Source organism: Pseudophryne corroboree, chromosome 11 (genome assembly GCF_028390025.1).
Source record: "Pseudophryne corroboree isolate aPseCor3 chromosome 11, aPseCor3.hap2, whole genome shotgun sequence".
NCBI classification, from domain to species: Eukaryota; Metazoa; Chordata; class Amphibia; order Anura; family Myobatrachidae; genus Pseudophryne; species Pseudophryne corroboree.
Genome location: NC_086454.1, coordinates 201,992,924 through 202,008,082, shown reverse-complemented (window position 1 = coordinate 202,008,082; position 15,159 = coordinate 201,992,924). Strand labels below are relative to the sequence as shown.

The following is a 15,159-nucleotide window of genomic DNA, read 5'->3' as shown; positions in this document are numbered from 1 at the left end:
GCCGATTGCAATAATTATTTTGCTTTACATTAACAATATCATATTTACAACCTGTGCATTCAAAAATGACGTTATCAATATTGGTTTATTTAATGGAAGGTTTGCAATGATTTGCTTGCTGCTTCGGTACAGTTTATTGCATAATGTGACAATCTGACTACGATAAAAATTTACTATTAACTCATAATTTCCTATGAGTAAAAGCGCTGTTACCCTTCCAGATCCTACTCTGCACCTATTAAGTCAGTGTTTAGCACTCAAATGTTTAGGAGAGGAGTTAAGGCCACAACAGGAATTGCCTTTATTCTTTCATTACAAACAGTGGCTCAATAAATTGAGGCCAAAATCAACTGAAATCCTTTGTCACTGACATGCCAATGTGGGAAAGATAGGAACGCTCCAACAACCAGGGATGTCAAATTCTGATTCCATTTTTCTAAGCTGTTCCTTGAGCAATCTATTTTTGTGAAGACTTTTACAATAAGCATAACACTGAGAATACATAACTGACGTAAGACACTATTGAAGATATTTGTGGAGAAGCAGCTGAAAGGATTTATTTGCAGAAAGCTACATGTCTTCTTTCAGGAACAAAATATGTCTTTTGTAAAACTTTTCTGTCAGTACATACTCAGACAGCACAGTTGCTCATTTTGATCAATTCAGACACCATTATAAACTGCAGCATAATGTCATGCAGTGTAATGTCATATGTGCATGTTAATATTCTATATAGATAATGTTCTGACTGTAGGGGGTATATTTACTAAGGTGTGAGTTTTTATTGAAGTGGAGATGTGGCCCATAGCAACCAATCAGATTCTAGCTATTTTCTTCTAGAAGCAGCTAGATATATGTTAAGTGGAATCTGATTGTTTGCTATGGGCAACATCTCCACATGTCCACTCACACCTTAGTAAATATACCCCTAGGTATCCCAACTGCCGGGATGTTAGCTTTCAGTATACGTAATAATGTTATCATTATCATAGTGTGAGTTACTGTATAGGGGTTGCAGATTGTATGTCATTTATGCTGTTCTTACCGGTGTGATGCTGTCTCTCATTGTTGGGGACCTCCCTTTCCTTGTGGTCGTGGTAGCCATGGTTGTAGTTGTCTCCATGATGGTGGTAGACATGTCAGCCAAAAGTGTAGTGGCTGTGGTTTCTGTGGTCATGACGGATGGAACCTCACCGACGAGCATTAGGTTGCCCTCTGTCCTAACATTTGGGTCACTTTCTGCAGCTAGGGACAGCACCTTTAGGCCATTGTAGTATAAGCCTGAGATCTGACCCTGGAACGGACGTCCCTGGTCCTTCCCACCAACTTTGATAACCGCCTGGCTGTTGAAGATAGTGAGCTGCCGACCTGGCGGGTGACAGGAAAAATGATCCATCAAGTTACAGTGTTAATTTGAAAACTGACCTCAACAGACTACTGCCTACAAGACAAGACATGGTTTAAGCATATACAGTACACATTGTGCCATTGAAAAGTGTATTTAAAGATGACAATGGTATCCTTTTTGTTGCAACTGATGATGATTAAAATCATTTTTTTAATCCTTTATAGCTTATCATAACACTATTGTCAGAACATATCAAAATAAGACTATATTTGAAATTAATATACTGTGAACAGTTTTACTATGAAACATCTCTAGATCATCACAGCCAAACTAATAATCACAAATCATATAAAGGTAAAATCAAAATTGTACAGTACTTTGAAGAGTGGCACTGATTACGGTAACTGATCTGGAACTTAATCTAACTGGCATACATACCTAACATGTCTTCACAATGTTTCAGTATAACAAGATCAGGTATCATTCCTAAAACAATGCAAATGTCATCAAGCTTTTGTGACGACTTTCAATAATACATTTCAACAAATCTGTTTTTAGCTTTAAAAGAGTTTCTGTTGAGCAGGTTTAATGTATGTGTGGCCATAATCTTAACAGTATAGCAAGAAGATGAACTGGAACTATAACTACACAATACCTATCAGACTGACATTTAAATACAGTATGTTAATATGTAGAATATTTTTTTCATTCTATAATTTGTTTTAGTCGATCACAGAAGTAAATCTTACACTAACTGCAAAATTCATAATGAGGGCATTTCCTTCTGGAAACAGAATAGTACAACAAGGGGCCGCGGGAGAAAAAGTTATAAGTGTAATATCTTATACTGAAAAGCCCTATTGGTTTGGCATGCACAAACACAGCTTCTGGGGTCACTTCCGAGCAGATAATCTGTGTGACATATGGAGTCATGCAGAACGAACAACATGGGAGAGAGGGCTGGAAGGAGAAATACTGTAGAACATGTATTGCAGTGGTCTAGCCTATTCTTGGATGCCTTAAAGTACTGTAGTGATTTATTACTAACTGAGATGGATCAGGTGCTTTCACACCAATAAGGCAGGTTCATTGTATGGTTCTGCATGGGACAATGGAGTTATCAGCGAGGGACTGAGGGGCACATTTATGAAGCCTGATGATGTGATAAAGTGGAAGGTGATAAAGCACCAGCCAATCACCTCCTAACTGTCATTTTTCAAACCCAGCCTGTAACATGGAAGTTAGGAGCTGATTGGCTGGTACTTTATTACCTTCCACTTTATCACTTCACCAGGCTTAATAAATCTGCCCCTGACTGAGTGCCCAGGAACTGATTCCAGTTTGAATGGCCCATACATGATCATGCTTCTTCCCTGTATAAATAGTCCTGGTTAAGATCTATATAGGAAGCATGCATCATCATAAATAAAATGTCTAATCATGATTAGTATAGTACAACAGAAAACAACAACAACAACAACAACAACAATAATAATAATAATAATAACAACAACAACAAATTAATTTCCTCACAAAATCTCATGTTTACAAAGAAATCCAGGGGCAAACTCAGGATTTCTAGAGGGGCTTTTCCAAATGCTTGTTGTTAGAACAATTGTTGCCTGCCTATGAAGAGGGTATAATGAGCACTTAACAATCTATAGTCTGCTTCATACAATGTGCGGTGTATGTAATGCATCAGACATATAGAGGGCAATGACAAAAGTAAGCTGTTAGACTTGGCAACAGGGATAGCCTGTCTGAGCTGAATGATTTTTTTCCAGATGTGGCACCATTACACAATACACGTCACTGTAGCATTGGCCAAGTCCGGAAGATTGGCAGAAGAACTTAGCACCTGCTGTGGACATACAGTAAATGTACACAATGGTTTCCTTATATACTGGATGGTGTATGTAATACCATCATTGAAATATGGTATTACATACACCATCTATAAATATATTAAGTGGTCAGAAAAAGGTTAAATATTAAATAATACTGTACATTGGCATAATACTTTATTATAACCAATAGGAGAAAGAACTAAGCTTTGTAAGCAAAAATTCTCAAACCTCAAGGTAAGAGGCTTGTCTGTTCTGCAGGCAGGTATTCTCTAGTCTCTCTGGTAAGAGGCTTAGTAAGAGGCTTGTCTGTTCTGCAGGCAGGTATTCTCTAGTCTCTCTGGTAAGAGGCTTAGTAAGAGGCTTGTCTGTTCTGCAGGCAGGTGTTCTCTAGTCTCTCTGGTCCGGTGCTCTGACTGAGCGCACAGATCCACACACAGCAGCAGGCTTGGTTAGAGAAGCTGCCAGTGGGGAATTTCCCATTAGGCACATGAGGCACTTGCATAGGGGCGGTACTTTTTAGGGGACAACACTTGGTTGCTTGTGTTGTTACGGTCAGCCCGAAATTTATGAGTAACTGCAGATTATTTCCACTTTACTGTACATATATGTCATCATGAGTTAAGTGTAAATGGGTAGGACATGCACATACTGCTCCTGTAAACTGTCCCACTTAGTCAATATGTATACATAATTACAAATTAAACAAAATGTCATAGTTATGTTTTTTTTTTATTATTCTATTAAATTGCCAATTATCAAATGAGGGATTAAAACTAATCAATGAAAGTATTAAAATTAGGCAGAGGGGTGTCCACTACTGTAGTGCCTAGGAGCGTCCAGACCCCTTAATCAGGGACGTGCGGTGAGCTAAATGGATCAGGAGGCACTGGCTAGTACCAGAGCCAGATTTACATGCAATATATGAGCCAAAGGGTACATCTGGGCATTATACACAGGTGCACCAGTATAAACTCCTGGTAATTTGGTTAGTGTTAATCAGAGATGTGCGGAGAAGATAAGCAGCTCTGTTCCATCCTTTATACTGCATGTTTTGGCTGTAGCTGTAGTAAAATCATTTTATATACTAGTGCTATTACGGATATGATTTAAGCTGTTGACCACAGAGTTCTGGGCAACTGGAACAACCCCCACCCCCTACTCCCCTGCGTCTTGCCTATGGATTCTAAAATAGTGTCTGCTAATATATGGGACATGTATTCACCTGTTGGCCTTGATTTAAATGTATTGGAAATAGATATTGTATATAGATTTTGTGAGTAATAACAATAATGATAATAATAGTAGTGATTCCAATGACAGTTTTTGTTCTGGAAGTGGTTGGTTCATTGAACATGCCTCCGTCTTTTCCTACACCAGTAAATGCATGGAAATGATCACCAATGACAGCTATTATTGGCAGCTGATAAGGATAATGGCTGTATCTTACAATTACAACACCTTTTACATTTCTGTCACCTACAAGTACAATTTGTAAATTATTTTTTTTTACTGAATGAAAGTCAGATATTCATTCTACATAAATAGAGCACCAGTATGTCAATATGCTTAAATATAAAGCAAATATGTGCACAGAAAAATGAATGTCCAAGCTATTACAGGGAAAAATAAAATAAAAAAAATCTAAATAAACCCTGTACACACTCACTGTTATACAGTATTATGTCATTTGATTTGTGTATGTTATAAATTCTATTAACCCCCTACTGCTTTTTGTGGGTGTTATTTGGCATTATCACTTTAATTTGGCACCAGTAACTCACATGCCGGCAAGTGCTGGTAGCTGTTATATTTTAGATAATTAATTTGGACTCAAATTGTCCTTTTTTGCTGCATGTAATACGTCCTGTCACTTTGATGCATTTTTTTCTATCCAACACCAGGCATCAGATATTTTTCACTGTCAAAGATCTTAGGAAGAACTTCTTATTGGCGTCTTGGTGTTACAGATTTGCACACGTTTCCCGGGTATCATGTTTGCAAGATAAGAACACATCTGAAATATGATTATTGGTAGATATCTCAAGGGCATCCTTTGTTAAAGTCTAGCTTTTTAGTTAAAGTCTCTTATTGAGAAACAATTTTTAGAACATTAGAATATTTTATTATAGGAGCTCCAATTGTTTCTTACATTTGACAAAAGCATTGCTCACTGGGAGATGCCATTAAAAAAAACAAAAAAAAATTTTTTTAGATAGTTAACTTTTAAAATACAAGATGTTTTAATGATACACTTTTTAAGACACAATTTGTGATATCAGATTTGTGGAATAATTGTCATTAACTGAAAGGGTTACACTCTGTTTTCAGAAAATCAGCTAACAAATTTAGTTTAATATTCAATCCACAGAGGAACGACAGTTGAAAACAAGTTACTGTAGGTCAAACCTCCAAAGACACCATAGGAAGAAATCTAGAACTATATACTTAATTTTACTGTTAAAACACTATATGAAGATTAATTTAGCATAAATGGGCTACCTTCAGCACTCCAGCTGTTAATGGCATCAAGGGAGATGTGGTTCGTCAGCAGTTGGCGTATTGCAGATTGCCTATCCCTGGCTTAATGCATCCTTTCATTCACATGAAATATGTTTTCATTCAAGTGGAATGATAACCCTCTAGACAATATCTGAGCAAATATCTGTCCAGTTTAAATGCTTATGTAAAGAGGACAGAGTGCATAGTTATTTATTTTACTTTTGTTGGCCTATAAAATATACTACCACATTCTCCTATGGATTTCTGATTGGTAGAAATGATTCTCAATAAGATCTACTGTATGGGAAATGTTAGCAATGTTGTTAAGTAGAAGAATCGCAGCTCACCTTCTTGCCAAAGGGAGTAAAGCAATATTTATCTATGCACAACATTACAGAGGGAGTATCTGCCCTACTTTAATTATACAGTTTAGCAGAAACAGGTATACTGTGTATAAGCTCCTATTTATTTATTTTTTATATTGTATTATGCATATACATTAGTCCATCTGTTTCTGTACAATAAATCCATGATGAAAGGTAAATAATCATTGGGTTTGCATGTATGCATGCTATGTTTATGCATACATGATATAGTAGAATAATTCCTTTTAGATGTGGCAAACCTTTGTACAGTACTTCATTGACAGCCTTTGCAGTTTGTGGGTCCCTGAGTAAAGGAAAGCTTCCAGGCTACTCTTATTACCAGTATTAATGTCCTTTTTTTAGAGCACAATTTGGTTGCATTAACCTTTTATGGGATCATTAGGTTGATCATTATCAGTTGCATGGATCATTGCACCATGGGTTAAGCCGAGTCCTAATACCTCTGATTATACTTCAGTTGCATTAATAAACCTGTTCTGTGATCGGCTGACACTTACCTGCCCATCCCCATTCCCCTCCCACCTCTGTAAGTGTAAGTAGCCACAAGCATAAGATGAAGATTAATCTGCTCACAGTATGAAATTTTACAGTATTTGTATTTTACGCTTCATAAAAGACATACTGTAGGTCCAACTGGGAATTAAGCCTAAATTCTTAAACTCTGCTAATTTAAGCCCAGATTTTTAAAGCCTTGGAGAGTGATAAAAAAGGGGGACATTTACTAAGCAGTGATAAGAGCGGAGAAGTGAGCCAGAGGAGAAGTTGCCCATGGCAACCAATCAGCACTGAAGTAAGATCTATAATTTGCATAGTATAAAATGATACAGAGCTGCTGATTGGTTGATGGGGCAACATCTCCATTGGCTCACTTCTCCGATCTTATCACTGCTTAGTAAATGTCCCCAAAAGTACCAGCCAACCAGCTCCTAACTGTCATTCCTCAAACACAGTCTGTAACATGGCAGTTATAAGCTGATTGGTTGGTACTTTATCACCATGCAATTTATCACTCTCCAAGGCTTGATAAATGGGGGTCTTAGTGATATATTTATTACTGGTAGTTCATGGATGCAGTTGTAATGGCATTTACCAATCTGAGGTGAAAAAGTAAATGTAATTTCAGTAATTAATTTTTCTATTCCAGGTGCTGTTATACAATTTCAGATAAAAAGAATCTTGAAATCCTCCGTAAACATCATGGCAAAGGTGGCCTTATGGCTGTCTTCATGTACTTGGGGAAATTATTATTATTTCAAAGTCAACATCATGCCAGCAGGGAGCCTATAATGAGGGTGGGTGCCATGTGTTTCCTACTCTACTACAACTGTTGCTAGGTGGCAAGACTCCCAGTCACAGATCAGAGATTGTCAGAATCTGTCATCCAACCTTCTCTTTTCCAAGCACCAGAGCACTCTATTACACCTATTTTATTCATGTTATTCATTATATTATCAGATTGCCTTCTGTGTAATTCTTCTGTCTGTGAATTACATGAACATATGCATATATAGCTCTAAATACATACAACAGGTGTTGTACTATGGAATCTATTCAATGGCCAATTTCTTAACCATAAGCCCAGTGTGAACCCCAAAAATGCTCCCATGATCTCCCCCTAACTTTAAGAAGTATAAATACAATTAGCAATCAATACAGTTATAGCTCAACTGGAAAGAGGAGAGACAGTGGGAAAGCTCACACCACATCATGCAGAGGGGAGTGGGATAGCACATATGAACATACATGCAGGGATGTATGTAACATATGTGCTGCTGCAGGGAATTGGCAGTGCTGCGTGTGGTTTTACAGGCTCCGCTGAACCCTGGATTCAGCATTCAGCATAACACCCCTCTACTCTCCTGCTAAGCCCACCCCCATTCTCCCACTGGCTAGTTTTCACAAGAGTCTGGGGGTGGGCTTTGAAGGAGAGTGGAGCTGAATGCAGCATCCCGGGTTCAATGGTGGCTGTAAGACACACAGCGCTGCTGATCACCGGACACCTGCAGCCAGCACATATGTTACATACATCCCTGCATGTATGTTCATATGTGCTATCCCACTCCCCCCTGCATGATGTGGCGTGAGTGCCACTGGTGGGAAGTGAAGAACATGAAATGTGAAGCAGTCTCTGTCAGGACTGTCAGCTGCTGGCAACTATGACAGAGCCTCCTTCTTCTTAATGGGTACTATTCATGAAGCAGTGAAAAGTGTGGAGAAGTCAGTGTTGGGGTAACATGTCTAAAGTGCATTCTATAAAATTATACTTAGCAGATGATTGGTTGCCATGGACAACTTCTTCACTGGCTCATTTCTCCACTCTTATCACTGCTTAGTACATCTCCCCCTTAGTCAATGAAAGGCTGGACTAGTCAAGTGCTGGATTGCACAAGGTCTGCATTAGAATTAGTGAAGACTGAATCTGGGATAGTACTGGAATGAACTGTACCGTGCTAGGACCGGAGGGAACTGAATCCGGGCTGGTACCAGAATGTGCTGTGACTGGAATGGAACCAGTAGATACTGAATCCAGGCCATTACCAGAATGTGCTTTGACCGCACTGGAACTGGTGGTGACTGAATTCGGGCTGGTACAGGAATGCTCTATGACCCTAGGGCACAGGTTCTCAAACTCGGTCCTCATTACCCCACATAGTGCATGTTTTGCAAGTCTCCTCACAGAATCACAAGTGACATAATTATCTCCACCTGTGGACCTTTTAAAATGTGTCAGTGATTAATTAATACACCTGTGCACCTGCTGTGTTACCTGCAAAACATGCAATGTGTGGGGTCCTGAGGACCGAGTTTGAGAACCACTGCCCTAGGGAGAGATCGGCAGAGGAGGGATTGGTATAAACATAGGAAATTCTGTAAGGAGTACAGAGCTTTAGCGCGCAGCATGAGCTGTGAACCTTGTTGCACTGGCGGCTTATACATGATTTGGATTCCCCTCTTAATTGAAGTGTTGGGAGCTGATTGGCTAGACTAACTAACACTTGCAAAACAGCCTCTTAGTTGGTGGAGCTAGGGTCACCTGACTGGTCCTAATATGGCAATGTCCAATCCCCTGACCCCGCAGGAAGTGGCACATGTAGGATGCCAGCCTTCATTCTCCCGCCAGAGCCCCAACTGTAATGTAGCTGTTGGCCGGGAGACGTAGATTAGACCCAGGAACAGAACCACCGCAGAAGACCCCCATATGGCCACCACAATGCTCGGATAGGTATGCATCAGAGCCTCTGTCCCAGTACCCGGCTCTCCCGCATGACAAGAATATTAACATCAGAATGTCAACATGGTCGGAATGTCAACATTATGAATTTTTACAAAGACATTGCATGTCAAATGTCAACACTGACATAATGTCATCATTGTTAGACTTGTTGACATAGCATTTTGAGGCGATTCTAGTCCTAACCGTAACTGCAAACTACTCCTAACCATAAAGTGTACTGTCGATATTCACAAAGTTGATATTATGACAGTGTTCATATTGTGAATGTAGACAATTTGACTGAAGACTTTTTATCCACATCAACATTTTGAGTTTCATTATTCAGACCATGCCAACACCATGCTTTCAGCCATCTTTGACAGAGATCCTATTAATTTAGATATTCTCATTACTGTATCTGTCATAGTGGTCCTTTTGTGGCCGATTGAGTAATATCAGCTGTCATACAGTATAACAGCACATACTGTATCCTTACTTCACTTCAAACATGTTTTCCTTTGCTGTGACTTCTGAAAATACAGAGGGCTGGATGTAATGGCACCCAAATTCAGCGGCCGTGTGGGATGCTGGCCAAACTCAGACATTCCTTAAAGGGGCAATCATTTGCAAGACAAAACCATGTTTTCTAAGTGATTGCCCATTTAAAAAAAACTCTGAGTTCGGCCAGCATCCCGCACTGCCGCCGAACTCATCATTGCATCCAACCAAGTATGTCAGTGCCCCGTATGACTGTCATTTAGTTGACAGTCATTAGGTCGACCACTATTGGTCAACATGGCACATGTCAACATGATGAAAAGGTCAACATGTGAAAGGTTGACATGGTCAAAAGGTCGACACTGGAAAAGGTCAACAGGGACAAAAGGTCGACACTGGAAAAGGTCGACATTACATTTTTTACATATTTGTGGTTGTTTTTACAGTCACAGCACATGGACCCCAATTAGTGTACCGTATCCCCTTGCATGCTTCGGGCAAGATGCCTCGCTCCGCTAAAGATGCGTGTGGCACAAGTTACTATTCCCAATCATAGTCCGTGTGGATGGTAAAGTATGAAAAGTTTTAAAAAAAATTAAAAAAAGCTGTCGACTATATGTGTGTTGACCTTATGTGTGTTGACCATTTGCACCTGTCGACCTTTTACATGTCGACATAATGACCATGTCTACCTTTTGTCCATGTTGACCTAATTCATGTCACCATTAGTGGTCAACCTATTGACTGTGACTGTCAACCTAATTAAGGCCAACCTTTCATCCAGCTACCGGGAGAAATATGGATAGTTTGTATTACAGGTATGTGATACAGTATATTACAGCTTTCCTATCTGGCCTTCATTTTTATAAGTGCCACAGATGTGCACAAGGTGAGTCACTGACCGAGTTCAGAACATTAATATGTCAGTTATCAATATTTTGTCTCAAAGACACTGATTATAGAAAAATTCATGACATAATTTGCATTCTGTTATAATAATTCATTATGCGCCAATAGCAAAGAAAATGGAAAATATTGTAGGGGTTGGAAACGAGGAAAAAACATTGTAAATTATGCAAATCGTGCATGTTATTCTCATCCAGCATATTTGTATATGTATACTATATATATAAAGCCCTGTGTTAATGAAGCATAATGCATAAAATAGGCAAAGACGTGCTGAACAGATTAAACATCCGGAACCTACACGGCTGCATGGTGCCATCTCTATAGCTGAAACTACTAAAGAGAGTGCAAAGGGAAAAAACAGATAAACAGGGGTATTTTATGTTTTACAGATTGCAAAAACAATCGACACACGTGCACGCACACAAACACACACACGCACACGCAACACTAAAAGCTTTAATGTAATATATATTTTATATGGTACAGCAGGGCCGGATTAAGGGCCACATGGGCCTAGATCTTAAATGTTCAAGAGCCCACTATGAGATGCGGAGGAACTGTGATCAGTGTGTGTGGGTGGGGCCAGAGCCATGTGGGTGTGTACTGTACACCTACACTATTGGCCCTCACTGTTTTCCTAAGTACATAAAAACACCAAAATTGCATACATTTCTACGTAAACTAGAAAAAATATTTAATACTTATAATTTATGGCAGATAGTATGGCAAGCTGGGTGGCTAGTCATCATTGTGCTGCTATTGTGATGGGCCTATTTTTTTGTGGAGGACTGGAAATGTAGCTCCATCCGCAGCATGGTAATCTGGCCCTGAGGTACTGCTCAATGCGGTGGCATAAGTTTGTCCCAGTTGCCCGGAGGCAAGAAAAATATTGGTGTCCCGTCCCCCCCTATATATCATCCGTAAGCCAATAAGATGCCGTTTTGAGATCCGAGTAAAACCGAACCCGCTCATCTTTAATTCTAACTATATGAAGTTACTACAAAACCCGTTGCAACTAGGCAGATCTATGTAGTGGTCCAACCACATACTACATAGATCTGCTCAGTCACTCACAATGCTGATTATTTCTCTGACAATTAATTTGCAAGTGTCATATCCAGGATTAGAACCCACAAGCTTTTACACTGGAAGCATGCACCTTACTGATGGAGATATCTGCTCTTGCATAGGAAGTATGAGAATTCTAACTATATGAAGTTACTTGTAATTGTCAGAGAAATAACTTCATATAGTTAGAATTCTCATGTTTCCTTTATAGGAGCAAATAGCTTCATCAGTAAGGTGTCTGCTTCCAGTGTATCTATAATAAAGAGGGTGTGATTTGTAAGGTGCAGTGACTAGTGGGGAAGTTGGCTACGGAAGAGATACCGGCTGCTGTCAATTAACTTAATTGATTAATGTCGCTGAACACACGGAACAGGAGGAGAGGTGCCCCCCTTCAAAGCAGGAGCCCGGCGGCAGGTGACTCCGTTGCTTCCCTGAGTTCTGCCTCTGGCTCAATGAATACACTGGCAAGAGGGGAGGGGAAGGGCACTCACCCCCTCCTCTCTTAAACCCCCCTATGAGGACAGATGGTTAAAACAAAATGACTGAGGTGCTAATTAAGTCACCTGTGGTCAAGCATGCATATTCTTGAAACCAGGACTATTAAGGGGACTTAAAGAACATTTGGGAAACACTGTAATGTATTTTTAATAAAGAAATGTAAATTGTAGGCTTCAGAAATCATAAATATGGTTTGATTTACCTATATTGTTGAATATGTTTTGTATGGGGTTATGCTCCATTCAGAAACTTTTGTTTTTCACTAACTGTGAGGTCCACAGAAAATTATTGTGTGCTGTAGTTTAGATATTATATGGTCTACATTTTGTAATAGTGTGATCAGGGGCGTGTTAAGAGAGGAGGGGACTCGCGTGCAGCCTTCGTCGTGGGCCCACTCCTCTCCAGTAGCAAGTAGACTCTGCCAGAGTCTACTGCGCATGTGCAGGTCTCCGGGAACATGGCACCCGTGCCTTGTTCCCGGGACATATCCAGTATGCAGTGGCTGCCATTTTCCAAGTGATTTCAGTCTGCAGTGCAAGGCCGCCACCGCTGGGGTAAGTATAATCTATGGGTGCAGTGTGTGTGGTGTTGGCCCCCCTGGACCTAGGGGCTCATGTGCAGTGCACACACTGCACCCATTATAGAAATGCCTTTGAGTGTGATACCCTGGAATCTGAGGGGTTGATGTCTGGAAGTAGGTCTTGCAGAGCCACCTCAGGCTTCTACTCTGGCCGGGAAATTAGAGTAAGTTAAGTGCAGCCAACTGCTGATGGGGAGTAAGAGCAGGGATGTCTTAACAGCAGTGAAGGCTCCTGGGCAAAGCAATGCACTGGGGCCCCTACCCATCCTCCAGCGGTAGGGGTGTGGGTAGTATCAGTGGCAGCTTTGATAGCCCGTGGGTGGTAGGGGGTATTCTATCTTCTGCTCATCATGTAGAACCTTTATTGCACAGATGGTTGGAGATGGGGCGGGAGGGAGTACACTGAACTGTAGAAGTGGGCATTGGGCTGAATGAAGGGGCCCTGGTACATGACTTTCAGGGTTGTAGGGGGTGTTTAATACACAGGGGAGGGGTGCATAGTGGAGTGGGTTTAATATTCATAATTTTCCGGTGGGAGGGCAGCTTGCGTGACTGCGGATATATCCAGTTCCTGTAAATAGATTTCTTAGCTTTCGACTGGAAAAAAACCTTTCAGGAGGTACCGGGAACTTGGGGATCAGAGTTCAGGAGCCAGAGCAATCCATCAAAGAAAATATAAAACTGCATGCAAGGATTGTGGAGCTGAAGCAGGGTCCATGGATGATACAGTATCTCTGGTTCTGGGCAAAGTAGAGACAAGCTCCCAGTGTCCACCGAAAGGGGAGAGTCCAACCTTTTGAAGAAGAAGACCCTCAGAAAAATTTTAAGTCAGACAAAACCACAGATAATATCTAGCTGGGAAGAGCAATTAACAGGTTTGGATGGGAATCACTACTTTGAAGTTGGATATCACTGGTTACCCAGGGCCGATTTTAAAAAATCTGGTACCCCTGGAAAATGGGGACTCTCAGCTATCAGCCTAGGGCCCTTATACTCCTGAGGCCCTTGGGCAAGTGCCCATTGAGCCCATATGAAAAGATGGCCCTGAGTAAGAGCGCTGTGCATTGCAGACATGCATGTATCTTTGTTAGTGAGCTGCTACATGCATGGACATATGCAACTACTTGTGTGTGCATGTTATGTCCATACACATTTACACATGGACATATACATATGTGTGTATGCCTAACCACTCATAGTTATTGTGTGTGTGTGTGTGTGTGTGTGTGTGTGTTTGTGTGTGTGTGTGTGTGTGTGTGTGTGTGTGTGTCTGTATGTATGTATGTATCCATGTGCATGTGTGAATGTACAATGTCAGGAGTACAGTACACCTCCTGCTGCTGCTGTGTGCTGTAATAACCTGGGCTCTGTTGATGACAGAAAGTTACCTGTCTGCAGTTGCTGGAAGCGTATGGTGTGCACGCATGATGAATGGGGGGGAGGATGCCTATTCTGTCAGTCCAGGGCCCCTCAATTTCTGATGGCAGCCCTGCCATGGATGATAGAGCCCCCCATCCGCTGGTCAGAACAGCCACCGAAAGCACCCTCCCAAAAACTGGACAAAACACTGGAGCATTGCTTTGCCCAAAGGTCTGCACTGCTGTTAAGATTACCCTTTTTGAACGCAGGCTACGTGTGGAACCAGTGCGCCCCTTTGATTTGAGACTGGTGTATGAGGACCAAGTGGGGCCAGGTGGTGTGGAGGAGCCGAGTAAGCGACGACCAGAGCCAGACTCTGGGAGAGTCAAGCCAGCATGGAGGAGACACTGAAGAAAGCTGAACAGAGCAGAGCCAAGCTGCACGACTACATTACTGACAGGGAACAGGTCTGTAAAACATTTTCAGTGCACTTTTACTCTCAGCTGATGCATACAAGTGTACATTAAGACCACAAGCCCAGGTGCATGCATAAGTACATTGTGTATCCCTTTATTAAGCCTTGTAGCCTAATGCGCCCTACACTCTGGGCGATAACACTGCAAGATATGAACGATCTCGTTCATTAATGAACGAGATACCGTTCATATCTGTCAGTGTGGAGGCACCAGCGATGAACGATGGGGTTGTGGAGGTGTGGGATGTGGTACCCCTGGATTGGCAGAGCTGGATGGCTTTAGTGTGGCATGCCCTTACATTAACACTTATCACATACTAATTTCTTATTTTAATTACATCTGATTTTTGTATCACTTTCTCTAAAGCTTCGGCTTCTTAAACACTAATCTATTATTAACATTATAGTTTTTTCACTGGTATGCTGCCCTGGGCTGTCTGGCTTATGCTGATCTTTTTGGGGTGCCACCTAGATATAG

General features: G+C 41.0%; 1 protein-coding gene across 22 annotated transcripts in view; it reads right to left on the bottom strand.

The window, feature by feature from the left end:
• Positions 1 to 15,159, bottom strand: part of NRXN2 (neurexin 2) — a 1,320,144-nt gene that overhangs the window by 175,186 nt on the left and 1,129,799 nt on the right. For all 22 annotated transcript variants that reach the window (XM_063945216.1, XM_063945229.1, XM_063945225.1 and 19 more), the window contains one exon: positions 1,046 to 1,368. In XM_063945216.1, the coding sequence (XP_063801286.1) occupies positions 1,046 to 1,368 (323 nt within the window). The remainder of the gene's footprint in view (positions 1 to 1,045; positions 1,369 to 15,159) is intronic.